Source organism: Hoplias malabaricus, chromosome Y, assembly GCF_029633855.1.
Source record: "Hoplias malabaricus isolate fHopMal1 chromosome Y, fHopMal1.hap1, whole genome shotgun sequence".
In the NCBI taxonomy this organism is placed as follows: domain Eukaryota; kingdom Metazoa; phylum Chordata; class Actinopteri; order Characiformes; family Erythrinidae; genus Hoplias; species Hoplias malabaricus.
In genome coordinates, this window is record NC_089820.1 from 78,731,018 (window position 1) to 78,758,391 (window position 27,374).

General features: G+C 38.9%; 3 protein-coding genes across 4 annotated transcripts; 2 read left to right on the top strand and 1 right to left on the bottom strand.

Moving 5' to 3' along the window:
- Positions 1-226: 226 nt before the first annotated feature.
- LOC136678553 (calcium and integrin-binding family member 3-like) lies at positions 227-5,562 on the bottom strand. Its single transcript, XM_066656598.1, has 6 exons — positions 5,512-5,562; positions 4,928-4,962; positions 4,120-4,231; positions 2,868-3,015; positions 1,054-1,249; positions 227-336 (listed from the first exon to the last, which is right to left on the bottom strand). Exons 1-6 carry the CDS (start codon positions 5,560-5,562, stop codon positions 315-317), a joined length of 564 nt encoding a protein of 187 aa, XP_066512695.1. The 3' UTR covers positions 227-314.
- A 1,828-nt stretch (positions 5,563-7,390) lies between these two features.
- Positions 7,391-15,248, top strand: LOC136678178 (SURP and G-patch domain-containing protein 1-like). Of its 2 annotated transcripts, none has more exons than XM_066656108.1 (14): positions 7,391-7,495; positions 9,264-9,435; positions 9,528-9,646; positions 9,811-10,038; positions 10,520-10,643; positions 10,738-10,841; positions 11,196-11,319; positions 11,718-12,046; positions 12,420-12,526; positions 12,668-12,845; positions 13,102-13,208; positions 13,312-13,457; positions 14,075-14,204; positions 14,788-15,248. In XM_066656108.1, the coding sequence occupies exons 1-14, from the start codon at positions 7,477-7,479 to the stop codon at positions 14,812-14,814; spliced, it is 1,914 nt and encodes a 637-aa protein (XP_066512205.1). In that variant the 5' UTR covers positions 7,391-7,476; the 3' UTR covers positions 14,815-15,248. The 2 variants fall into 2 exon arrangements, with proteins under 2 accessions (XP_066512205.1, XP_066512206.1); XM_066656109.1 differs by having other exon boundaries at positions 11,208-11,319.
- An 826-nt stretch (positions 15,249-16,074) lies between these two features.
- On the top strand, positions 16,075-26,112 carry LOC136679521 (MAU2 chromatid cohesion factor homolog). Its single transcript, XM_066658105.1, has 19 exons — positions 16,075-16,679; positions 17,085-17,102; positions 17,355-17,420; positions 18,008-18,103; positions 18,195-18,289; positions 18,396-18,423; positions 18,636-18,791; positions 19,240-19,386; positions 19,669-19,759; positions 20,201-20,304; positions 20,391-20,468; positions 20,679-20,744; positions 21,043-21,126; positions 21,216-21,265; positions 21,474-21,551; positions 21,763-21,874; positions 22,077-22,167; positions 22,366-22,493; positions 22,948-26,112. The coding sequence occupies exons 1-19, from the start codon at positions 16,446-16,448 to the stop codon at positions 23,020-23,022; spliced, it is 1,797 nt and encodes a 598-aa protein (XP_066514202.1). The 5' UTR covers positions 16,075-16,445; the 3' UTR covers positions 23,023-26,112.
- The last annotated feature ends 1,262 nt before the right edge of the window (positions 26,113-27,374 follow it).

The following is a 27,374-nucleotide window of genomic DNA, read 5'->3' on the forward strand; positions in this document are numbered from 1 at the left end:
CAGTGGTGCCATCTTTACTTAATTACCATTATAATGGTAATATTTGGAATGAAGATTTGGAAATTCATACAGAAAAGTGGCCTTCACACAAGTTTATTACATACGGCAGTGCTAGCATTCCACAATTATTAAAAAGTCATTGGAAATATGAAAATATACATAAAAAATGCCCAGAGGGAATGTGTCAATGCTTCAGGGATTGAAAAATTTGTAGTTGTTATGAGACAGCTCAATGATTTCTTCTGATCTCTTCATACTGACCCAAGATTTTCATCCCATGATATGTTCTGCTCTTTTTAGCGCCTTTCCTCAGCTCATATTCGGATGTGGAATGTGCTGAGAAGGAAAAAAATACACATTTACAACACGTTTACAATTTACAACTGATTATTTTATGATGATTTTCATTTGATTCCAGGTAGGCTCTGGACCCCCCGCGACCCTAAATTGGATAAGCGGTTACAGATAATGGATGGAGGGATGGATTTTCATTTGTAGCTTGAAAAAATACATAATTGACCAGTTTAAGTAGCTTTTAGGAATGTTTTAGTGTTTATATGAATATCATTCATTCATTATCTGTAACCCTTATCCAGTTCAGGGTCGCAGTGGGTCCAGAGCCTACCTGGAATCATTCGGCGCAAGGCGGGAATACACCCTGGAGGGGGCGCCAGTCCTTCACAGGGCAACACAGACGCACACACACATTCACTCACACCTACGGACACTTTTGAGTCGCCAATCCACCTACCAACGTGTGTTTTCGGACTGTGGGAGGAAACCCACGCGGACACGGCGAGAACACACCAACTCCTCACAGTATATGAATATCAGCATTTCTCAATAATTTAACAAATTTTCCCCCATATATTATTTTGAATTTACAAGCTGTTGTTTGCACTGAGGACATCAACACATGCCACCAACGTAAAATGCCCTAATGTCTGTTTCATTTCAAATTATCGTTTGGAATTTTTTCTTTATATTTGATGGAAAATCTTTAAAAATGAACACATATGAAGACATATTGATCACAGACTTGTTTGCTCTAACCTTAGGAAGTCAGGGGCCCTCAGTATCATGTGCTGGAAATCCTCCAGTGAAAGGCGTCCGTCATTGTCCAGATCAGCTTCATCAATCACCTTCTCACACACCATCCTCACCTCGTCCTCAGTCAGCTCGTTCCTCGTCAGCTTGTTCAGAGTCTTCTCCAGGTCCGATTTACAGATGAAGTCATCATCGTTGAAGTCTTTGAACAAAATGGGATCCAAGTTATGTGTAAGCTCACATTACAGAAGTTCAGTATACACCGAATATTTTGGTCGCTGTTCACTTATGCCATTTTATCAGAAACACCTCCCCTACAGGTGCAATTAAAGGGATTAGAAAGTAAATCTGACTATGGCTCATCAAAACATCAGCCCCCTTTTTACCCTGCCCATTAATGGCATGATTGATTTTGACACTCTCAAGCAACAGCACATGGGCCTATGGTCAGCGTGACTGATGTCGGGTGTCAGAGGTTGTTTTTTAAATACTGTGTCCACTCACTTTCTGTGTACCCTGTTAGACACACATCCCTTGCTGGTCCACTTCGTGGCTGTAAAGTCAGAGACAGTAGCTCATCTACAGTTTGTGTCGGCCGTCCTCTAGTCCATCAGTGGACACAGGATGCTGTCGGCTGGATGTTTTTGGTTGATGGACTGTTCTCAGTCCTGCAGTGATACTGAGGGCTTTAAAAACTCTAGTAGCCCTGCTGAGTCTGATCCACTCAAACCAGCACAACACACACTTAGGCACTGAGAATAATCCATCACACAAATCATACCTGCTCTGAGAGGGTCCTGACTATTGAAGAGAAGGGTGAAATGAGGATACAGAGAAACAGGTGGACTACAGGTTGTAATTGTAGAACTACAAAGTGCTCATGTATGGTCAGTGGAGCTGATAAAATGGGCAGTAAGTGTAGATACAAGGCAGGTTTTGTGACATCTCCAGTAGAACAGTGTATATGACGCTAGGTTTTGATAGCAAAGCGTGGGTCTCATTCTGACCCACATCACAGGCTTCAATAATTCAGTTTAATTTGATTAAATTAAATTAAATGCATAACTGCCTTTCAGACTTGCATTTCCATCAGCCATGCCTGCAGCACAACTGCCTTTGTTTACTTCTGTAAATAATAAATGAAAACTTTCTCTTGACCCTTGGCAGCAGTGGAGCATGTACTGCTGTGAAATGTCAGATTTGGATCGCATGTTTAATAAGACAGCTTTGAGCACTCACACACTTCTTTTCAGAGATAGAACCCACTCTAATGAATGCCTGCATTATTTAGTTCTTCCCTTAAAGGACTGTACAAGATTAGCACGATAGAAAATCTATGATCTTTGCTACAGTGTGCCCGAGCTAGTAATTCTAAACCATATACACTATAATAGACCACACAGCTAATGGTCTGTGTGCACCTGCTCGTCCATCATTTCTTCTGCAATGAAGAATATTAACAGGGACTGTGTCCTGCTTTGCTGAAGAAACAGCCTTTATTTGAGCAAGGTATTGGACTAGCTGTTAAAACATTAACCAACAAAAACATTAGTGTTGTCACATGCTGATATTGGAGGAGTAATTCTGGATCACTCCAATACATCTCAAATAAATTGTTGGAGGTCAGTAGAATTCCAGAGAATGCAGCCTAATGCTAGATTCCTTTATACCTCTCTGTAGTCCACACTTGGCATTGGGCATGGTGAGCTTAGTCTCACGTGCAGCAGATCCACAAACGTGGACCTACGTGACTGCTAATTGGAGAAAAAAAAAAGATCTCTGAATCTGATCTTTCACCAATCAATTCCTTGAAGACTGACCGTAGATTTTGAATGCATAGTAAGCCTTCAGATCTCGTGGTGCCATTTCACTCAGCACTGAGAACATGTCCAAGAAGTCGTCCAACGTCATATTTCCTTCACCATCTTCTGAAAAGACCTCTGCAATCCTCTGTCTGAAGGGGTTATCCTGAACGAGAGATCCAAACAGCAACATTTTTGTACACTCCTGGTATTACGTATTTATATAATTTGCCCAAGATAGTGGAGCATTGTTGTGAGGGTTTGATTGCATTCAGTCATACGAGTATTAGTGAGGTCAGATAATTCAAATAATCCCAAATTTACTCTAGAGAATTCAGTTATGCTCCTCCACAGCCCATAGCTGGGGTTCTTCATTTCCCTCTGGCTCATGCTTGGCACTAGGCTCATGTGCAGCCCCTTCTATTAACTATGTGTTCTGTGGAGATCAGTATTATTATGACAATGTTTATGTGTGTTGGAATGTTGATTCAAGTGGATCAGACACAGCAATGATGCTAGAGTCTTGAAACACTGTTCATAGCTGTCCACTGAATTAAATACACTTATCTTGATGTTCCACCTTGTAGATGTAAAGTCAGAGACAGTATCACATCTGTTGCTGCAATTTAGGTCAGCCATTCTCTAGTACTTCATTTGTGGTTACAGCATGCCAGTCATTGACCAATGCTGCGTGCATATTGTTGGTTGGGGGACTAAGGAGTTAAAAAAACTCCACATCATATGTATCATTGCAATGCTAGTTATACTACCTGTTCTGGGTGGGTTCTCTGGACATCCTGATCTATGAAGGTCTAACTAAGTATGCAGAGCAACTTAATGCACCAATACGGTACATAAGGCAGACAAAATAAACACTAAGTGTGGGAACTAGAAGGTCAAACTGTGCCAAGCTGAATGCCTGTGTGAGCAATGGATGCTACTTAGCAGTAATCACTCATTAGAAACAGCTTCTACAAATCATAAGGTCATAGTTTTTCTAAAATGACAACCATGAGACCATGACCTGTTGTACTCTATGGTTTCTGTTGTGACAGACGGTTAGCGAGCAGCACCAATGCCATTGCTGTGTGGAGTGGTGTATAATGAACTTGGATAGGCTAAAGGCCCCCTGGACTTCCCTGCTAGCTCCAGTTCAGGGGATCTGATGACACTTGGAGAGCTCTCCAAGACTGCTATCAATTAGTAGGGGATACATAATTGATAAGGAACAAGGCGTGAGCGGCACTGTGTTTTGTTTGATAGACTGCACCTTCAGCTCCGGCATGCTGCCAATCAGCTCATAGGGCAAACGCACATCTGGCTGATTAGTGTAGTCCAGTGGAACGAGCTGAGGAGCCAAATCCCGATACCTATGGAAGAGCCTAGAAAGAAACAGTCATGGGCACATTAATTCAGTAAAGACATGGCAAATCGTGTGCACAAAATTTGAAATGGGTATCTCAAGCTAATCAAATTAACCTGTAGGTCTTACCCAGCATACAAGGAACGTCCCTGGACGTTCAAAATAGGTCTAAAAGTAGTCTGTCCGTTAAGGACATATTTTAAGCGTCAATGGACGTCCAAAATCCATCTTAATTAGTTAAGTGGTGACCAATCGATAACGTCAGTGGACGTCCAAAACGCGTTTTATACAAGTAATTTATTTTGGGACCAATTAATAACGTCAATGGACGTCCAAAACACGTCTAATAGTCGTCTTTTTAATGTCTGTGTTTGGACGTCTTTTCAACTTTCATTTTCAACTATAAGAGAACGTTGATTAGACGGCAGTCATTACGTTATTTCAACGTTGAATCAACGGCTAATTGTTTACTGGGCACCAATTCCCCCACAGCAAAAGTTTGGATTTTCTGTTTTCAGAATATAAAACTAATGTAACTGCAGATAGATGAACTAATAAAAATATTTTCATATGATGCCAGTTAAAAAAATGTGACTCATTGACCAATACCACCACCAGGCCTATAGGACTTATAGGTATACTATAAGTATGTGTAGATAGCTTTGTAGCATAGCATGTATATAAACCAGTTAATGAAGAAAGTACATTCAATTACCTTAAGATTTCCTTTCTGGTGAAGTATGTGCAGTCCTGTGAATCAAATAAAATTAGAGCCAAGGGTAAAAAATTGATTATTTACTCCATACATATTTCAATGCAAACTGCAGTCAATCCTATGTCAATATTAACATATTGGAAACAGCCAAAACATAAAAAGGTCCTACAAATTTTGCATAGTAGTTTTTTCAAAGTTAAAAATGAACAAATAAATCATATAATTTACTTATTATAATGTCATTTGAAAAGGGGTGCACAACATTTTGTATATGTGTAAAATAAAGTAGGTGCAATAATTATTTTCATGGACCATGCAACAATTCCAGGGACTTGTTATTTATAGATTTATGTTTATATTCGGTAAACTAAATGCATAACAAATATAGTAGCATTTAAGATACTTTATAGTCCATGTGAGGATTTTTCTTGGACTTCACATAGCTTCGTTTGCTGCATCATTTACAAGACACACATTCACATATACAATATCTTTATTATATGTTATGTAATTGTTATTTAATTACTATTTCATATATTATAAACAGTAAATACACTGTTAAATACAAATTACTCCACACTGACCTGATATGCGTCCAGCTGCTGAGCAGTGAAGATGGTCTGCTTGTTTCCCATTCCTGCTCAAACAAAATGAGCCTCAGAGCCATTCAAGTGTTAGTGTATAAAAGAAAGGTGTGTGAGTCGATATTTCAGATATGAAATGCCTGGAACAATGGAGAGAGGATCAGGTGTCCCCCGCCAGGCCCTTACCTCGACATTATAATGGAGGCATTTCATTGTTTGCATTGCCCTGAATGGCAGGTATTTTTGGACCTGAATGCGGCTGTCGGTCAGCTGGAGTGCCAGTGGCAGCGAGCCCCCTCAGAGAGAGGGGGTGACACCTCGCCCGGGGTCCGATTACACCTGCTTTACCTGCCTTATAACACACACAGTCTTTCCAGCGACATAAACCAGCAATAAATGCCCTGCATGAAACACAAATTCAAACACAAGTGATTCATTTTTAAGTTTGTCTCAAAATTACATTGACAGCACACTAATTACAGTACATTTAGTTACTGTAAGGTGCCCCCATTTGTGGATGCAAATGTTTAAATGTGCACAAACAGCTTCTATAATCATATAATCAATAAAAAATCATGGAAAAAATATTAGCCCAAGCACTTCATGTTTAATGCCAATTTTTTTTGGCTGGAGGGGCAAAAATTGATGTCACTCTGACTCTCCAGAGAATGCGGTTCTGAGGCAGGGGGACACTTGGTTTTGCAGCAGTGGAACTGTTTTTTAAGACGTGATAGAGTATTGTCCAGAAACCTCTGGGATGAGCTAGAGCTGGGTTTTGTAATCTAGAACTATCCATCCATCCATTATCTGTAAGTGCTTATCCAGTTCAGGGTCACGGTGGGTCCAGAGCCTACCTGGAATCATTGGGCGCAAGGTAGGAATATACCCTGGAGGGGGCGCCATTCCTTCACAGGGCAACACACACTCACACATTCACTCACACCTACGGACACTTTTGAGCCACCAATCCACCTACCAACGTGTGTTTTTGGACTGTAGGAGGAAACTGGAGCACCCGGAGGAAACCCACGCGGACACAGGGAGAACACACCAACTGCTCACAGTCAGTGGGAATCAAACCCAAAATCTCCAGGCCCCTGGGGCTGTGTGACTGCGACACTACCTGCTGCACCACCGTGCCGCCCTAATCTAGAACTATCCATCCATCCATTATCTGTAACCGCTTGTCCAATTTAGGGTCGCGGGGGGTCCAGAGCCTACCTGGAATCATCGGGCGCAAGGCAGGAATACACCCTGGAGGGGACGCCAGTCCTTCACAGGGCAACACAGACACACACACATTCAATCTAGAACTAATCATCTAAAATTAGTACCAAAACTGAGTTAGAGATCCTGGACTGATGCTTGATGTGCTGGGGTGTTCCACTATAGCTGTATGAGAAACTCAGGAGGGAAACAGAACACCATAGCTGAGCATTTCTCCATGAAGCTTCAGTTTACAAACGGGTGGATTAAGACCACCAGGGTTTCTTATGTCATAAACCTAAGTAATGAATCATGGTGGGGCTTTTGAGCTGCAGGTGTGATGGAGGTGATAGAAATATTAATTGCCTACTCCTAGACCTGAGAGTACTGAATGAAAGGCATTGTAAAACTGGGGGAATTATTTATTAAAATCAGAAACTGCGTTTCATAGGTTATATGTTGTGCTTTAGTGCCTAGGAGGCAGATTTTCATAAAGTGGATTTTGTTTAAATTTAAGACGTATGCTGAATGAAATGTAGGCTAAAAAGTTTATTTAGTAAAATGCGTTGGAAATATTAAAAGAGCCGTGCAGAAGCTGTTTTTTCACGGTTACAGTACGACAAACTTGTTGAGAGTGTTTTCCCAGTAACAGCACTGTGTGTCTCCTGTGCTGTAGACGGCGGTGTGTCGAGCTCCAGTTGTGTTTTGGAGAGAACCGAAACAGTGCCGAAGTGCCAACTGAGTAAATAAAGGGCTGAAATGGACTCTAATGACGCAGGTAAACGATACAAATACGATAAACCACCGTGGTTTACGTATTTAACGTTGAATATTCCAATTTCGGTCCTCTGCGCATAGAGAATCTTATCTCTGAGGGGAGCCTCTGTGTTAGCCTGACAGAAGCTAGCGCATTAGCCACTAGAGCCATAGCCTAACCGACAACAGTCAGGAGTAATATAGCTACAGACATGTATTATCACATATATGTGAATAGAATTAGTTGTGGTTGTTGTTGGTTATTTTGCCGTTAAATAACGGACAAGGCCTTTACGTTATCGGTTCTCACGGTAGTCCCTGTACCTCAGGGTTTTCGGAGAGGTTTATGCTGCGTTCGAGTGATGTCGGTAACGGGGAAATACCATTTTCCGACTTATTTAAATTACACCCGAACGGCGGACAAAGTCGTATTCATCCACTGGTAAACTCGGGGTTCTAGATGATACACGAGTTTACGAGATGTGGGGTATATCGCGACCTTTTACCTCTTCCCCAGAAAAAATGGCAAATATGCATTTGAAAAGAACCCATACCTCATTGAATAGAAACCATACCTCATTGAGTAGAACCCGTACCTCATTGAGTAGAAACCGTACCTCATTGAGTAGAACCCATACCTCATTGAATAGAACCCATATCTCATTGAATAGAACCCATACCTCATTGAGTAGAACCCATATCTCATTGAATAGAACCCATATCTCATTGAATAGAACCCATACCTCATTGAGTAGAACCCATATCTCATTGAATAGAACCCATATCTCATTGAATAGAACCCATACCTCATTGAGTAGAACCCATATCTCATTGAATAGAACCCATATCTCATTGAGTAGAACCCATATCTCATTGAGTAGAACCCATACCTCATTGAGTAGAACCCATATCTCATTGAATAGAACCCATACCTCATTGAGTAGAACCCATATCTCATTGAATAGAACCCATACCTCATTGAGTAGAACCCATATCTCATTGAATAGAACCCATATCTCATTGAATAGAACCCATACCTCATTGAGTAGAACCCATATCTCATTGAATAGAACCCATATCTCATTGAATAGAACCCATACCTCATTGAGTAGAACCCATACCTCATTGAATAGAAACCATACCTCATTGAGTAGAACCCGTACCTCATTGAGTAGAAACCGTACCTCATTGAGTAGAACCCATACCTCATTGAATAGAACCCATATCTCATTGAATAGAACCCATACCTCATTGAGTAGAACCCATATCTCATTGAATAGAACCCATACCTCATTGAGTAGAACCCATATCTCATTGAATAGAACCCATACCTCATTGAATAGAACCCATACCTCATTGAGTAGAACCCATACCACATTGAAAAGAACCCATACCTAGCAATATCCATATCATTGTTTTTATTTAATTCTGTAAACATGTGATTAGTCCTATTTACCAATAAATAAATAGATAACGGTAAGTATTTTTACCACAGTCAATTCCATCCTCTATTTATTATTTAGAATTAGGCTACGCAAACTGTTTACGGTGTCTTTATGACTGATATATCTATGTAAATAAGCTCATATAAAAGTCAGAATTTCAGTGCGACTGGCCAGAATTAATCTGCTGCAATGTAAAAAATTTGGTCTCGTGACATTTATCAAAAACAAACGAGAATTACAAATGATAGTTTGACATTTTTGTCTAGCATATACCTCACTGCACCGAATGTAATGTCTTGTACACTACTGCTGGGATCATGTTAATAGTGTCTTCTCTTTCCTTAGGTCGAGGAGGATGGAAGAATAATAACAATAATAAATTTGGACAGAAGAGCAAGATCAATGTTATTATGAGGCAGGAGGAACTGATTGCTCAGAAAAAGCGAGAGATAGAAGCGAAGATGGCAGAGCAAGCCAAAAGGAACATACCGACTCCTAGCAAGCCACTACCACAAAGGTAACTTGGTTGCTACTAATTTACTAAAGCCTTATTGGTATACACCTCCTATGCCTTTCAAAACTAAGATTTATTTAATGATGCTTTTCCAGCACCCCACCTTCACAGGATTCAACCTCCCAAGGGTCAACCTCAAACAAGTTTGTGAATGACGGAAGCTTCCTGCAGCAATTCTTGAAGATGCAGAAGGAGAAGTCCAGCACAGATTCAGGTTTGAAACTCTTTTCAGACTAACCTCTTTAACCATGATTATATATGTATGTAATGACCTCACCTGAAGCCTGAGAGCAGTCATGTCATTCAGAATAATGTTGTAATTTTGTCCAGCGTAACAATGACAATGTGTAATGTATTGACTGATGCTATTTCACACAGGATCCAACAGTCATCCCAAAAGCTCCACCCCCTCTTCTCAAAGCCAAAAGAAGAGCATTCTGGTCGGGAAACGGCCTGGTTTGGGGGTTAGCAGCATGCTCAGCCAGTTTAAGAACTACTCACAGACCAAAAAGACCCCACTACAAATCCCTCGACCAAGTGTCTTTAGCTCCCCAGATGAGGACGAGGACGTGGAGGAGGATGATGCACAGTACCTGGAGGTCAAAGGTATACTCTTGACTTATTTTCTGGCAAAATTACCTCTGTCCTGTTTTAATATATTGTGGTTAAGGTAGTCGTTTATCTGCGCTCCTGTCAGTTCTTTTAGCGCAATGAGCAACACTGTCAAAACCTGGATATTTTACAGAATACCAGTGAGTTGTTCATATGCACTGTCCATAATGATTCCAGATGTTTTAAATTAGAAGGATGGCAAGCCATAGGGTCCTAGGTTCTCCAGAACAATATTTGCTACAGTGCTGCAGTTTTTGATTTATTGATTGTTGCAGGAGTAAGCAGCTAATATTTTGAACCCCCAAAAAGCCTGTTGTTTTGTGTTTAGTGATGTAGGCTTGACCAAAGCTGATGAAACATGCTGCATTTAAGGATACTGCATGTTTCACAGCCTCCCATTTCCCAATGTTCTGTCTTATTAGTACGCAGTTGTGAATGTGTGAGTTATGGTGGAGTACTCATAGCCTGCTTAAAGTTTCCCCCCCAGAGGATGAAGACTTGGTCCTCATCATCAATCGGATGGCGTCTTTCGTTGCTGAAGGGGGGCCAGAGCTTGAAAGGAAAGCTATAGAAGATTACAAGGACAATCCCCTTTTCTCGTAAGTAACTGAATGTGTAGCAGCAGCATATCACACACAGTATGTATCCTGTCTTTTCATAGCAAAATAACGTAAGCCGTGTCTGCTTAAACAGATTCCTGACTGAGAGGAACGGCCAGGAGCATCTGTATTTCCGCAAGAGAGTAGCTCAGCTGAGGCAACAGAGCCAGCAGAAAGACTCACCTGCACAATTAGATGGTAAGAGTTCATGTCCTGTTTAATTGTTCTCTAATTTCTTTACCAGTACAAAGGGGGGTTGTTTTAAGAGAAGCTGTATTTTTAAGAGGAACAAAACATTCGGAACAAATGTCTCACTTTGAAAATATATCTAAGCAAATAAAAATCCTTCTAAAATCATTTGAATCTTGTTAGAATGCTACTTGGAGCTCATTCTTTGAAAAATAGAGCTTTGCCATGGGTACCTGTTCCAAGTTGCAAAAAATTACCTTCCTCCTGCCCCTCCCTCTCTTATTCCCTTACCTGCAGTAGACTGATAAGATGCAGTTGAGTAGTAGTTTGAGTTGAGTCCCAGTACTGATAGGCTGCTTAAAGTCTTCTCCTCAGTGGACGAGGAAACGAAGAAAGTGGCTGAGAAGCTGGCCCGCTTCGTGGCCGATGGAGGGCCAGAGGTGGAGGCCATCGCTGTCAAGCACAACCATGACAATCCTTCCTTCAGGTAAGACTTTTCAAACGTGCTCAGATGAAGAGGCTACATCTGTAAGAATGTTCATGTAACACTTTTCAGCATCACCACCATGTTCTCTTCTGCTGTGCTACTGGAGTGTAAAATTAGAATGGGAATTATTCAGTTGTTGAAGCTGCATTGTGAGATCAAAATACGTTTATTGTAGATCTTAGTTGCTCTTTAGACAATGGCAAACATTTTTTTTTATTTGTATTTGCACATCTACTAAAATAGACCCATTTTAAAATGTCCACATTCTTTCAGAGTCTCTGTTTTAAAAAAAAATTAAAAATACTTTGTTATTAATGTCAGTCATTTATGTAAATGTTAGGTTCACATTTTGGACTGATTGATGGCATTATTGCATTATAACTCATTTTCTCTGCCAGATTTCTGTACGAACACCAGGACCCAGCTCACCACTTCTACAAGGCCAAATTGGAGGAGTACAGTGACGTCAAAAACATATCTGCAGCTCCCCCTAGTGATGAGTCGGCTTCCAGCAAAAAGCAGCCTATTGCCTCTTCACCAGCTTCAGGCCCCATCACCCCCAGCCTAGCCCAAACAGAGCCCCAGTGCCAGGACCCTGGCCCCTCGAGTGCCAAACGAAAGAGAAAGAGTCGCTGGGGTTCTGAGGATGACAGAGTGGACCTGCCAGTCCCCCCAGTAGTCATTCCTCAAATTGATAAGACTGATCCTGACACTCCATCCCTTTCTGGTATTGTACAATATTTGTATGTGTTTCAATGAACATCATTTAGTGTTAGGATACTGTGTATTAGAATTTATTTTTTTATACTGTAGGTATATAATCAGACACAATTACTGTAATTACAAGACTAAAAGACTAGGATTGCATATGATTGTCAGTAGTGAAAAACTCTTCCATACCTCAGTGTAGCTGTATCACTAACTGTAGAGGTGTCTAAACAGACATATGTTTTTATGAACTACTTAATATTTCCAGTATGAGCTATAACAGTCAGTTGGGAAATGGGGACATGCGAAAGAGCAACTAACAAAATCATCCAAACCCAGAATTTAATGATTGCTTATTTTTGTAATTGAATGCTTGTGTGAATGTGTTACAGAGCAGGAGCTGAGGGGCCTAGGTTACAAAAAAGGAAAGCCAGTTGGTCTAGTGGGTGTCACAGAGCTCTCTGAGGACCAGAAAAAACAGCTCAAAGAACAGCAGGAAGTATGAAATGAGCTGAGATTTATGTATGAAATGAGTAATTAATAAATATTTCTTTTAGCGTCAGTGGGATTTGCTTTATTTCTGTGTGTTCATGTGTGTAAGTTTAGTCCCTCAGCAATTGTGTTTGTGTTGTGTTACAAGATGCAAGAAATGTTTGATATGATCATGAAGCACAAGCGGGCAATGCAGGAGATGCAGCTAATGTGGGAGAAGGCTGTGCGAGACCATCAGCATGATTATGACAGTGATGAAGAGATTGACGCTCAGGCGGGCACTTGGGAACACAGGCTCAGAAAAATGGAGATGGAAAAAACAAGAGGTTTGTAACTATTTAATTATTGTTTTAACAGAGGACAGAAGGGATGATAAATGGGTTGCAAGTACAGTTGGGGATTGTATTGTTAGGGATGTTAGGATTTTATTGGCCTAAACAACAAACAACAACCCTGTGGTCAAAGGAACGTTACTGGGACATAAATAACTTCTTAACACTCACCCATAGTTGCAATAAGCTATGCAATCTCACAATAACTCACAGTACGTTATCATCATGAGGTGTTTGTGTTCCTGAGCAGAGTGGGCAGAGCAGCTGACTGAGATGGGGAAAGGAAAGCATTTTATTGGTGACTTTCTACCACCTGATGAACTGGAGAAGTTTATGGAAACATTTAAAGCTCTAAAGGTGAGCAATTATGAATAAACCTGCCCTGATAAAAATACTTTGAAATATCTCAGATCTAATTTTAATTAAAGCAACCAATTTGTTTTGCCGCTCTGATGTGCAGGAGGGCAGAGATCCTGACTACTCTGAGTATAAAGAGTTCAAGCTGACAGTGGAAAACATTGGATTCAAGATGCTTATGAAGATGGGCTGGAAGGAGGGAGAGGGTCTGGGTTCAGATGGCCAGGGCATCAAGAACCCTGTGAACAGGTGAAGAGTAAAACTAACAGTAATTAAATTTAGTAACATACTGTTAAAGCAGGGCTTTGGCTCATTGGTCTAGGGGTATGATTCTCGCTTTGGGTGCGAGAGGTCCCTGGTTCAAATCCCGGACGTGCCCTGTTTCTCCGACCTGTGTTTGGGGCGGCACGGTGGTGAAGCAGGTAGTGTCGCAGTCACACATCTCCTGGAGGTTGTGGGTTCGATTCCCGCTCCGGGTGACTGTCTTTGAGGAGTTGGTGTGTTCTCCCTGTGTCTGCGTGGGTTTCCGCCGGGTGCTTCGGTTTCCTCCCACAGTCCAAAAACACACGTTGGTAGGTGGATTGGCGACTCAAAAGTGTCCGTAGGTGTGAATGAATGTGTATGTGTGTCTGTGTTACCCTGTGAAGGACTGGCGCCCCCTCCAGGGTGTGTTCCTGCCTTGCGCACAATGATTCCAGGTAGGCTCTGGACCCACTGCGGCCCTAAATGGGATAAGCGCTTACAGATAATGAATGAATGTTTGTAAGATCCTTTCTTTGATGCGGAGTTTAGGAATCAAACCGTACTTGCTTGATATTTGAACAACAACAAAAACAGTAGTCTTACAGTATCTGCTTGTTTTCCAGAGGCACCACTGCAATAGATGGTGCAGGGTTTGGAGTGGACCGACCTGCTGAACTCAATAAAGGTGATGATGAGTATGACGCCTTCCGCAAGAGGATGATGCTGGCTTACCGCTTCAGACCTAATCCTCTGGTCAGTAATGGACAACTAAACCTGTGTGAATTAATTATACAAGGGCTAAGTCTGCTCTGTCACTCTATTCTATATATAGCAAACAGGTCAAGAATTAATGTCGTCATGAACTGGTGCTCATGATGTGCAGATTTATATTTGCATTTCTCTAATACAATGTGATTATCACAGGCGAATCCGATGTCTTATATTGGTAGTTCCTTGTTGAGGGTTAATTTAAACATTTAAAAATGTTTGGTCAAAAATGTTGAAATTGAAATCTTTTACATTTGGGAGGTTGAGGTGAGAAGAATTTCAAGAAAATTTGAACCCAGCCCAAGTCAAACACAGCTTTGGTAGAGATGTCTGGCTTCTGTGAGTTTCAAACAAATATCCCAAGCTCTGGACCCCAAGAATCAGGCTGAGAACCACTCAATAAAAGTGATATGTTGAATATTTAAACAGGCACAGGTGTCATTTGCTTTTACACTCGTGAAATTATGGAGTTTCTGTTCTGTTTCTCTAATTATGTTTCTGGACTGAAAATTCCATTGTAAATGATTATATAATCTCCTGAATTTAACTGCATCTTTTTTCTTTCCAGAATAATCCGAGAAGGCCATACTACTGAAGGGGTGGTACCTGCATTGTACTGCCATTTTTTTTTTTTTTTTTTTTTTTTATCTTTTCTTTGGTGTGTTGTTTTCAAAAAAGCGCTCCATGACATCATTGCAATGTACTATGCTTTTTCAGAATTTGAAAATGTCTTGTTCTTCTGCTTTAATAGACCTTGTTCAACCAGTTGAGAGGGAACTGCGACTCCAACACTCTTCTTTAAACATTTTCAAATCAGCTTCATAGACACAGTCCCTGTTAAGATGGGAAAACTTTACACGGATGTGCATTTTCTAGATATTTTAACTGAAGACTCACTTTGGCTCTTGAGATGCACTGATTGTCTTTACAGTATGTTAACTCATCAGTACAATGTAGAAAATGGTTTCTCTTGTTTGATGTCTTAGCCCAAATCAATGTGTTATTTAGAGATGAAATAAAAAAAATATATAAATGATCCTTGAATACCATTTTGTGTGTTTGTGCTTCACTGGAAACTTCAATGATTTGTATATCAAATTCTTCTTTCATACGAAAAAAATAATAATCTGCTACCGCATACCGCGACCCTTAACTAGATAAGCGGGAACAGATAATGAATGAATGCTATTTTCATAGATTCAGATTAAGCCTGATATCTACTAAACTAAAAAAGAATTGATTGCAGTGGTGGTAAAATTTTGTCTAAGTCTTAACTTATAGGTGTGGTTTCCCAGACAGTGTTTGTAAGACATTTCCTGGACTACAGCCTCCTTTCAAAAGAAAATCACAATTCAAAATGTTGCATAGGCCAGGACTAGGCTTAATCGCTGTCTGAGAAACCACCCTTAATGTATTGTGAGTCAGAAGTAAATTCTGAAGGGATGGTAATAGTTTTATTACTAGTATTTATTGTATTTGCATGTTTGCTCTAATACAAACTCCTATTGGAGAATGTGGCAGATTTTACATTATTATAATCTTAAAAATTATGGAAAGGCAATAGAATTTATGATTTGTGGATGACTGTGTGGTCTCTGATTTGAGGATCAATTTGTTATGACTTTAAATATCTTGATTAGCATGCTATATGTCTAAATTTTAATGAGGATCATTTTGTTAATTGTTTTTATGCATTTTATGTGGTTTCTGATTTTAGAACCAATTTTAATGGCTTTTACATAATATATAGCACACTGTGGTCTCTTGATTTTAAGACCACTTTTAATTACTTGTATCCACACAGTGCCCTACATATGATGTGGACCAATTTTAATATCCAACAATTTACAGTAATTGTAGTCACTTGACATGAGGATAATTCGAATGACTTTGAAATCCTCCAGAGTACAGTATAGGAGGGTTTTATGCAACATAAGATCGCCAAAAATACAAATGTATGACCAGAAGTATATCCTGTTCTGGAGGTAGGGGGTCACTGAGGGGGGTTTGAAACAGCAAATAGATGTGCTGCGCAGGTAAAGGAAATTTAAAGACATCGTTAACGTCCATTACGTGATAATTTACAAGTTGTCAGTACACTGTAATGGACTGAAGATGAAAACCCAAGTGTCTCTCGTCCCCTGAGCCCTCGGGAGTGGAGTGTGTCGGAGTGTGTGCGGCGGCTCCGTTGAGGCCGCGGTTGTTTTTGTTGTTATTGTCGTCAAAATGGCGACTGGCGCTGAGGCCCCGGAGTCCTGGTACCTCGCTCTGCTCGGTTTCGCAGAACATTTTCGGACGTCGAGCCCGCCTAAAATCCGCTTGTGTGTGCACTGTCTTCAGGCTGTGTTTCAGTTTAAGCCGCCGCAGAGAGTAGAAGCGCGAACTCACCTCCAGCTCGGCTCGGTCTTATATCACCACACCAAGAACAGCGACCTGGCCCGGAGTCATCTTGAAAAGGCGGTAAGAGCTGTGCAGGAAACACCGAGGATGCGGCAGAGTGCCGAACACATAGGCCTCAGAAATGAAAGGGTTTTAAAACATTTGTGTACATTGTTAAACTTAGCTATGAACACGTACAAATCAGCTAGAGGTTGTGTATTCACCGTTGTTCATTTTAAAGTATTAGCTTTATGTGATAAACTAATACGTAGCTTTATGCTTTTCACTGTGTAGCCAGCGTTAGCTTTATACGAAAGTCAACCGTAAATACAACCTTAAATAACAGTATCTACTTTCTCTTGTTATTTTATTTTCGGTCACTACGTATTACACAGTTTACAGTTTCTTTATTAAACATCACTATTCAGTTTCTGTGTGAAATTTGTATTCGGGACGGTATGCTAATAATCTCTCTTTCTCTTTCAGTGGTGTATCTCGCAACAAGTATCCTTTTCCCACATCTACAACGGAGAAACCTCCATTAATTTGGTCGAATAAGTGTCTTTTATATTGAATGTATTTATTATACGTTTATGTAACCTGTCAGATAAGTTCCAGATTCACTACCTACCCCAGGACAGTAAGAGATTATGGCTGAACTTTTTGAGCAGTAGCTATCTTTTAATGTGTTTTGAGTTGTGGCCGAACAAGATGTTAAGTTTGTAGGAAAAAATTCCCCTTAACCAATATTACAAGGTCCCACAGTTTGAAGATGTCAAATTTGAGGCTGCCAGTCTCCTCTCAGAGCTCTATTGCCAACAAGTAAGTGTTTTGGGTTTTTCATTTATTCATGTATTTTATTTGTTTGTTTATAAATATGTATACATTTTTCACTTTTAAAACTACATTCCAGGTGAAGATTTTTTCTGTGTTTAGTTTCAATGGAAAATCTCAATTTAAAAACACTGCTGTTTAGGACTAGATTTAACCTCTGTCCAGGTATCCAGCATAATAAATTTATCAGTATTTCTTACACGGGTGTTAACATGTGCCATGAGGTAGTCTGCATAATAAAGTAATTAAAATATAAAATAATGCACTGTAGTAGCGTAAGATCACCATGCCCAGTGTGCTAGAGGAATATAGAGCCTCCAGCACTGGGTTGTGAGACAGTGTAACTTATAACAATGGAACACTGTTCTTTACTGTGGCTGTCATTTGCGTTCATTATCATCCAACACCAGTACCTGATCTTACTAATACACTTGTGGTTAAATGCAGTTAAATCCTATACCGATTTAAGAAGAACTGACTGATCTAGTGTTTATGCGCTTTAAGTTGCTGTTCAATGTAGAGAGAATGAGAATAATTCCATATAATTCATCTTTTCTCTTTTTTTTTCTTCATAGAACTTGGTTGATTCTGCTAAGCCTTTACTACGCAAAGCCATCCAGATCTCCCAGCAGACTCCTTACTGGCACTGCAGATTGTTATTCCAGCTAGCAGTAAGTAACGGCAGACGTTGCTTGAAACGAAAATCCTAAATACGTTCCTTAATTTTCCTGAGCATGTGTGTTTATTTCTATTTTCTTGTAGCAATTGCACACGCTAGAGAAGGACTTGGTGTCTGCATGTGACCTGTTGGGTGTAGGTGCTGAATATGCCAGAGTCGTGGGATCTGAATATACCAGGCATGTATATATCATTCTAGAAAAGGAAATTATTTTTATGTAGCACAAGTTAGGTTGATGTTAATTTGCTTCTTTACTATTTTTCATGAACCCCCGCCCTTAACAGAGCTCTTTTTCTTCTGAGCAAAGGGATGGTGAGTATTTTTGTTTGGTGTATTCATTATTATAAATAATTTTGTCTGTTTACTTTGTGCCTTGTGTTTCTTAAGAATATATTCCTGTGTAATTAAAGAATGATAAGTATTGTATTAATACTTAAGCTTACTATCAAATACCTTTTAATTAGTAAATACTTTGTCAATTTAATTCATTTTCTGACTATATTTTCTGGTGTACTTGTGTCTAGTTGCTTCTGATGGAGCGGAAGCTGCAGGAGGTACATCCTTTGCTCACATTGTGTGGGCAGATTGTAGAGAATTGGCAGGGAAACCCCATACAGAAGGAGTCTCTCCGGGTGTTTTTCCTGGTACTGCAGGTTACGCATTACCTAGATGCTGGACAGGTCAGTGTTTCGTTAAAAGCAAAAGACAAATCATGCTACAGGGAAAATTCTCATATTTCATTGGTCAAAATGTCTTAATATGTACTTAATATGCACGCTGTAGATCGTTCGGTGATATGCCACTCTAGAGAAACTAGTCACAAATGTCAATTTAGCTTCACAACATAAACAAACAAACACAATTAAGAGATGCAATTTATTCCACCTACAAGCCTAAACTCTTGCCTTTGCTTCACTTATTATTAATTTAGTTTGTAAGTCTCATGAAGCAAATGTAAATTAATTGCACCAGGATTAACTACAGCTTAACAATTTTATTTGGCAATTTCATTAAGAATTCTTGAAGCATTGTAATTTAAATTGTGAAATGCAAAATAAGCCTGATCATGTTGTTAAAAGAAACATCCAAAATAAATATGTTCTATGTGTGCATGCTTGTATTTTTCAGGTGAAGAGTGTAAAGCCGTGCTTAAAACAGCTGCAGCAGTGTATCCAGACCATCTCAACACTTCATGATGATGAGATCCTGCCAAGTAACCCTGCAGATCTTTTCCATTGGCTACCGAAGGAGCATATGTGTGTGCTAGTCTACCTGGTAAGTTTCTCATATAAACACACACTCCTGTGGACAAGGAATGTTTTCAGAGCACCCTCTGCCTTTTGCATTTAAGGAATGGTTTGAGATGACGTTACAGTTTTCAAAAGTTTAACATGTTCTTATGTTTAAGCTGCACTTTGGTCAAATATGGTTTTACTGTCTGAAAGTCTGAAGTTCAGAAAACGCTCATTATGTAATTCATGTTCTGCAATTGAGCAAATAATCTTACAGTATTCTTGAATATTCAATTCAATATTCAAATAATCTTTTTGTTTGTAGGTTACTGTCATGCACTCGATGCAGGCTGGATACTTGGAGAAGGCACAGAAGTACACAGACAAAGCCCTCATGCAACTAGAGAAACTAAAGAGTGAGTCGACGTTGGAAAATTATTATACACTTTATGGCTTTGCTTTGAATGTAAGAAATGTAGAAAGGAGGTTTACACTGTTCAGTAATATGGTGTAATTATGTCAGTATTTCTCTTAAGGAGACTATCCCTGTGTGAAATTCCTACAGTTAAAAATGTGTTATTCATTTAACTTATCTGCAATAAACATGTAATATCATTCTTTTTTTTTTGTAACTTTTAACGTAAGGGATATTACACTTTATTTCACTCATATTTGTGTTTTTGTCATGAAGCTATCAGTAAATGGCACTGCAGAAATTAGCACTGTTGTAGACAATAACTTCAGGCTGATAATGGACCAATGCTGTCCACATGATTATATTTAGCAGTCTTGGTGAGCATTGCAATATAATTACTGGGATATGGTCACACAGCTTTAACATGCTTTGTGCTTTTCAGTGTTGGACTGCAGTCCCATTCTCTCTTCATTCCAAGTCATCCTGCTCGAGCACATAATAATGTGCCGCCTGGTAACCGGCCACAAAGCGACGGCGCTGCAGGAGGTTGGCTCACAGTTCCTTCTCTGTTGTACTGTTTTTATGTTGTTGGTTTATTTGTTTGGCACTAACAGGTTTTGTGATTTGAATAGATATCTCAGGTGTGTCAGCTGTGCCAGCAGTCTCCTCGTCTGTTCTCCAACCATGCTGCTCAGCTTCATACTCTTTTAGTGAGTGCACAACTTATTAATATTGTTTGCTCACCTAGATGTACAGTATTTTCTGTTTGATGATGTGAAAATTGAACATGAAATTAAGTGTACATCCAACATTACATTTTTAAATTCTGTTGCTTTAATGGATCTGATGTAGTGTGAAGTTTGCATGTCCATTCTCACTCTGTATGCTTCTCAAAATATTATCTTATTCTGTATTTTCAGGGATTATACTGCATTTCTGTGAACTGTATGGACAATGCAGAAGCTCAATTCACTACAGCTTTGCGGGTGAGTGACATTGTGTAGGTCATAGGTCATCTATAACATTAATAAACTTGGAAGGACATATCATTTAAGCAGTTTTATGTATGATTAATTTATACACGGTTCCTGAAAAACAAACTGACTATTCATTTTAAGGGTTACACTGCTGGTATTCCAAAGACAGTGGTCTAATTTCCCAAGTGAATGGAGGGTCGTACTCAAAGGACAGTTGCAGCATTTGTAAAGTGTGTCAGTACAGGTTGTAAACTTTGTGACTTACCTCCTCTCTCTGTCTGTCTTTGTCTTTTTCTTTCTTGTCCAGCTCACTACACACCAGGAACTCTGGACCTTCATTGTGACCAACCTGGCCAGTGTCTACATCAGAGAGGGCAACAGGCACCAGGAAGTCAGTCAGCCCCGATTACTCTATACACTTTACATTGTCCTTCAAAAATGTACTTGTTATTTTTAACCTGTCTTTATTCTGCTTTACAGCTTTATAGTCTACTAGAGAGGATAAACCCTGACCACAACTTTCCTGTGAGGTAAGAGATGTTATTTAATTCTGTTTCTCATATTCTGTATACGTTTTAGAAAGACAAGTCATTACCCCAGTATTATTGAATGTATTAAAGAAATCCCTTTGAAGTTGCTTTCATTGCAACCTGGAGATAATATAAATTGTGTTCAAATATATAAAATGTAATATAAACTAAAGCATTTGCTTTTCTTCCCCTCATATTATCTCGGCAGTTCTCATTGTCTGCGAGCTGCAGCCTTTTATATTCGTGGCCTCCTCTCCTTCTTCCAGGGACGCTACAACGAGGCCAAGTAAGTTCACAATTTGACTTTTTATTATTATTATTATTATTATTATTATTATTATTATTTTATTAATTTGTGTGTCAATGTGTCATTTTATTAAATAAGATATTTGGTCTGTGCTTTTAGAAAATAATGTTTTTAAATGGCAAAAATATTAGAAACACTAAGTGCTCCTTTATGTGTGTGTGTGTTTGCGTGCGTGTGTGTGGGCACCTAGACGTTTCCTCCGTGAGACTTTAAAGATGTCAAATGCCGAAGATCTGAATCGACTGACTGCATGCTCCCTTGTACTTCTTGGACACATTTTTTACGTTCTGGGAAACCACAGAGTAAGTTGACTTTTTAGCCATGAGTATTATTTACATGTTTGTATACAGTGAAATGTACATTATTGGGCTTCTCTTCTTAAATAAGGTCTACCTCCTCAGGGACTAACTGCATAAATGCTTCTTTTATATGAGAAACAAGCAGTGTGTTTTGGCCATTGGTGTGTTTGGATAGATAACAACAAACCATGTTGATCTTTGGCAGGAGAGCAACAACATGGTGGTTCCAGCGATGCAGCTGGCCAGCAAGATTCCTGACATGTCTGTTCAGTTGTGGTCTTCTGCTCTGCTCAAAGGTAAACCAGTAAAATCATTCATCACCTCTGAACCATGCCATTCCAGGCCTTAGCAAAACCCTACACCAAAGGATTCTAGGCGTATTTTCAAATATGTTTCAAACAAATCCAATGATGATGCGTGCACTGTAACTAAACTTTCATGACAAGTGTCTTTGGAATTTGAAAATATTTTTGCACCAATGTTTCTCTGTTTAGATCTAAACAAAGCCTGTGGGAACACGATAGATGCGCATGAGGCAGCTCAGATGCACCAGAATTTCTCCCAACAGCTCCTGCAGGATCACATAGCTGCCTGCAGCTTGCCTGAACACAACCTCATAAGTGTAAGTGCCTTCATGCCTTTTATGGACCATGTTAATGTTCTGAAGATTCATATTAGGCTGAGCAATTTGCAGCAGAAAAATAATGCTTAATAATGGACTCCAGTGAGGCAAACCATTAGTCCTTAGCTGTCAAGTGTAACGTTCATTTGACTGTACTACTCCGATGCAATTTCTAGGTCTGCTAAAGAGCTGCATTTTGTTATAACAATATGAATGTCAAATATCCTTCCTCAGAATGTGTTTTTAAACCAGTTCCCTCTTTTCATATATAGTGTCAATTGAGAGCAGCTGAACACTACTTATCAATTGAAAGTTAAACATCTGTACATCCTGCAGAATTTCTTTCATTGTTACCTTGACCTCTGACTTCTAATCTTACTGGTCAATAGTAATTTACTTGTGTAATCAGCTTGTGTTGTGAGTCCATTCAGTTTTGTTTGTGTCTGTATTACAGTGGACAGATGGACCTCCACCAGTGCAAATTCAAGCTCAGAATGGACCCACAACCAGCCTGGCCAGCCTACTTTGAATACACAACACTTACACACATACAACTTCTCACTCACTGTGAGCACACAAATTGTATATATAGGTCAGCCTCCTCTGAGCCCTCACACACATGTATACATACACACACACACACACACACACACATCCACACAACTCAAAAGGAGAGAGGACTCCTCTGCCTTTGACTTGCATATTTTATCTTGTATTGTTCAGATTTTAACTTATTCTTATTGAACATGGTTGCTGTTGGGGCAGTGGGATTTTTCATTCAGTCTTGGAGGATAGCTGGAGCGTAAGTCACTAAGGACACTATTAGTGTAATATAGTGCTTATGAACTTCCACACGTGGCAAAAAAAGCCTGTTTTAATGAAACCGAGATGTGATTTTGAAAGTAGGGAGTCTCTGATTTTTACACTTAATGTCTTTGACTGATTGAGTACCAGGCCTCAGCTGGTTATTTTCTGTGGCCGTCTTTAGCAAAGCTACTTCTGACGTGAGAACTCTAATTTTGTCAGATTTGGCTTTTTCTGCCAAGTGTGCAGGTTCATGTACAAACTCAACTGGAGGATACTTCCAACAGACCAGTGTTCTTTTTTGTATGCTTTTTTTTTCTCTCTCCATAAATTCTCAGAATTATTAACCTTTCTTAATTTAATTCCATGACCTTTAACCAGTTTAAGAAACATACTGAGGTGTGTGTTGGGTTTGCATTGAAACAATAGAGTGACCCGGTGAGGGGAGGTGCTCATTTATGCTGTACCTGAAAGACCTAATATATTGGTTAGCAGGCCAACTTTTGTTCTTTTAAATTAGTCTACAACTGATAAGTAATCTCTGCGTTTCACATCCGTATTAAGGCTGTTCACGTCAAGAATTAAGAAGCAAATCAGTGCTGTCTTTCTCATCAAGTCAGACACTGACACACTGCAACACTGCTTAAAGATTATTACCAGAAGAAGCTCAATTTTCTGCGTTGTACCGATGCATAAATATGAGACTGATAAAACATTGTGCATCACAATAACGGCAGCACAGTTCAGCTTCCTGCAGCTTTGAATCAATGTTGAATATATGTGGGACCATAGCTAAAAGGCTGGAGAAGAATGGCCAAAATGGTTAGTGGGTGTGAATACTTTTATACCGTGGGTTACTGTAGTCAGTAACTTTGCAGTGTTTGTCTGTACGTAAGTGAGAATCTCTTTCTCTAGCAGTAAACTGACTTGTTAAAGAAGCCTTTAGCGTCACTCCATTGGCAAAAAGATGACTGTTTTGAATAAATGCGTCTTCGTTCTTGATCGTCTGATTACAGATGTGTTGGACAGGGATTATGTAGGAGAGTGGTGGGAGTATTCCTTAAACAAATTCAGTGAGTTGGCCTGTTGACCCACAAATTTTAGCTCCGTAGTCATTAAGTCCCCCATACTTATAAAATGTTTATTAGCGCTCCAGAGCGGAAAGCAGTGTTGCCTAGTCAGAATAGGAGTAGAGATACCGTGGCCAAAGGTAATGGCTGGTTTCAGTCAAATGTCAAATGAGAAAGCTTTTAGGGCAGCTAAGAGCTCAGTATGGAATCTAACAATATTTCAGTTGCACATAGGGTCAGTGAGAGTCTCCTGTAATGCTGTCTAAACCACATCTCTCAGTATTGTTTCAGCATTATTGTGAGATTTTTTTTTTTTTTTTGTCCTATTTCATTATTTTTTTAAAAACTGTATCTAAAATGAGTAACTAAATGCATAGTAACCTTTTTTTCTTTTTGCAATTATTGTCTTGTAAGGGGTATTCTGAAATATGTATAGAATTTTTCTATTTTGAATGCTGCAGCTATTTTGGCAGCATCTTAAATTTCTTTACCAATGACAGTTTTAGTAAATAAAAATAAAAAAAAACATTTTGGCAGTGCGGTTTAGGAATACTGTCTTATGTAAAATACTCTACAGGTTTGGTTTTTGATTGATAATAGGAAACAACTGTTCATAAGCCTTTTAATGAGCAACGTTCTCAGTACAGCAACTTGCCTACAAGCACCAGCACATTATATCTTATCTAACTGGCCTTCATCTTTTGGTTAAACAGTTTTCTTCCTCTCCGTTGATTTGTTAGCTGGTATTTATTGGTAAAACATTGGTTAAGGTTGCAAGATGATGTATATCATTCACACTGAAACACTGCTATGGGTTAGCAACCAAAAGGTGAGGTTTGAGATTGAACACGGCCAGTGTTGGATTGTGTTTGTGTACACAATGCAAACAACAGAGGGCACTGTGGGGTTGTATGTGAGTAGATCCGCAGGCTAATGTCTGATCTACAGCAGTCATTTATGGATTGTTTTTCGTGGATCCATTTCTTACCACAAAATGCCACCTAAACTCAACACTCCAGTCCTGAGGAAAAGGAAAATCCAGGTCCAATATCATATTTGACCCCTTCCTGTGTACAAAATCTGTCTGGGCAATAAGTGATATCTCAAACATGTTATACTCTGTATAATTTGTTATATACTTAATTATGACTGAAGCCCCTGAGATCACTAGATTATCTTTGTATTTGTTCCTCCCCCTGGTTTCATATTTCTCTCAAGACACTGTATTTCTTTTCTTTTCAAGTACTGATGCAAGTCACTTTTTTTTTTTTTTTTTTTTTTTTTTTTTTTTTTTTATAAATAAACACTGTACAAATCCAATTAAGAGTTTCTTAAAGTATTCACCCCCTTTTCTTTGTAGTTTTAACAAATAAATTCATTTATTACATTTTTTTGTAAAGTTTGAATATTTATGTACCACATTTATTCGTATTATAATTTTTGTCATTATTTTGATTCATCAGGTTTTACAAACCCTTTGCATAAATGTTACAAAAAAAAAGTCACACTGTGTTAAGTTCTTGCCTCATGGTTTGAATGCGATGTGATGAATAGTTTAGGTTTAGAAAAAACTGGCAGTTAACGAATAAATGCTTAGAGTGGATTTTACAGAAATGTATATTACTGTTTTATAAAGTTAGGGCCGTATTTAAGGGATGCTAATCACATTGTGTAATTAAACATAAATAGGTAATGTCTTGGCTTCCTAATCAATTAGGACTTCTTTATACAATGCAAGAATAAATTAAAGGTATTTTGAAAAAAATGTTGAAAGATAATTTTTTTTTATCCTGAGAACACAATTCTTGCTCCAGAAAACTGAAAAGTGTCGGAATATTGAGAATGTTCCAAATTGAATTAAAGTTAGGTTCATTAACTCACATTGAAATGAATGTTTCCTATGTATATGATTTACATATGTACATATATATAATATACACAGTGTATTTGTTTAAATTAGGGGGACAATAGTTCCAGCGAATACCACATGTATTTTTACTAAGTTAACTTTCTGCTGTATACTATTCTCCATTTACACTGCTCGTTCCAAATTAAAGACCACCTAATATGATTCAAGGAATGTAGGTGAAGTATATTTCAAATGTTCTATATCACATTACTTAAATGTAAAATGTGAAGAAGCTTAGAATATTAGAGAACAGTAGGAATTCTAGCTGAAAATAAGCTTAGAAATAAACATTTTGGATGGTTACAGATTTTAGAAATTAGTAAGAAGAATAGAGGCCCTTGTTTTTAATGACTTCAGCACTGTGCTCGCAATTTCTCACACTGAAGATTTGATGTCTGATACTGTATGACACCTTGTTATCTATAAATGGATAAAAGTACATATCATAGCTAAAATTAGTAGCTGCAGCCATCTTGAAACCTGAGTATCATCCAGTGTTAGAAACCATGCATGTCTTGTGATGATTTAGAAATGGACTTTGCCCAGTGCTAATCTCTGGGGTATGAGGTTCCATGATTTAGCAACATTAGCCTTTTAGCTCCAGTGCAAAACAAAAACAAATTACAGATGCTAAATGTGTGTTGGTTGGTTGTTAATCTGTTAAACGGTGTTTTTAATGAAGAAATGGTGTTAACTGGGATCTAGACAATGTTCTGCAAGATTCATAAATTCCCTGAAATTCTATGTTTACCGACATTACACAATCACTTCTAGCTTTCAGTGCTGTTAGCATGAGTTTTTTAAATGAGAGCACAGACTCAGTGATGGGGTATGCTAATGTATAATTGATAATTTTTCTTGTTAAATGTAAATTCATTTAAGGAGAGACCTGCAGACGCGTGTGGTGTGCTGTGATATAACACACATACCAAAATAAATGGTTACTTATTTGCATGACAGGAAATAGCTTTTCAAAGAAAATGACAGTTTGTTTTACAGTTTCAAAATGGTTCTTAAGGAACCTAATTGGTTCTTCAGAGACACGACTGCCCAAAACTGGCCTAATAGATTATTTGATTTGGCCCATCCGAATTAATC

Excerpts from the sequence above, each read along its gene's own strand:
- LOC136678178 (XM_066656108.1), top strand. Across the intron at positions 9,436-9,527 it reads AGCAAGCCACTACCACAAAG|CACCCCACCTTCACAGGATT; the intron begins GTAACTTGGTTG and ends ATGCTTTTCCAG. Across the intron at positions 9,647-9,810 it reads GAAGTCCAGCACAGATTCAG|GATCCAACAGTCATCCCAAA; the intron begins GTTTGAAACTCT and ends TATTTCACACAG.
- LOC136679521 (XM_066658105.1), top strand. The coding sequence starts at position 16,446 with ATGGCGACTGGCGCTGAGGCCCCGGAGTCCTGGTACCTCGCTCTGCTC. Across the intron at positions 18,290-18,395 it reads GTGGGATCTGAATATACCAG|AGCTCTTTTTCTTCTGAGCA; the intron begins GCATGTATATAT and ends CGCCCTTAACAG. Across the intron at positions 20,305-20,390 it reads AAGCGACGGCGCTGCAGGAG|ATATCTCAGGTGTGTCAGCT; the intron begins GTTGGCTCACAG and ends TGATTTGAATAG.
- LOC136678553 (XM_066656598.1), bottom strand. The coding sequence starts at position 5,562 with ATGGGAAACAAGCAGACCATCTTCACTGCTCAGCAGCTGGACGCATAT. Across the intron at positions 3,016-4,119 it reads GCAGCATGCCGGAGCTGAAG|GATAACCCCTTCAGACAGAG; the intron begins GTGCAGTCTATC and ends TCTCTCGTTCAG. Across the intron at positions 1,250-2,867 it reads CTATGCATTCAAAATCTACG|ACTTCAACGATGATGACTTC; the intron begins GTCAGTCTTCAA and ends TTTTGTTCAAAG.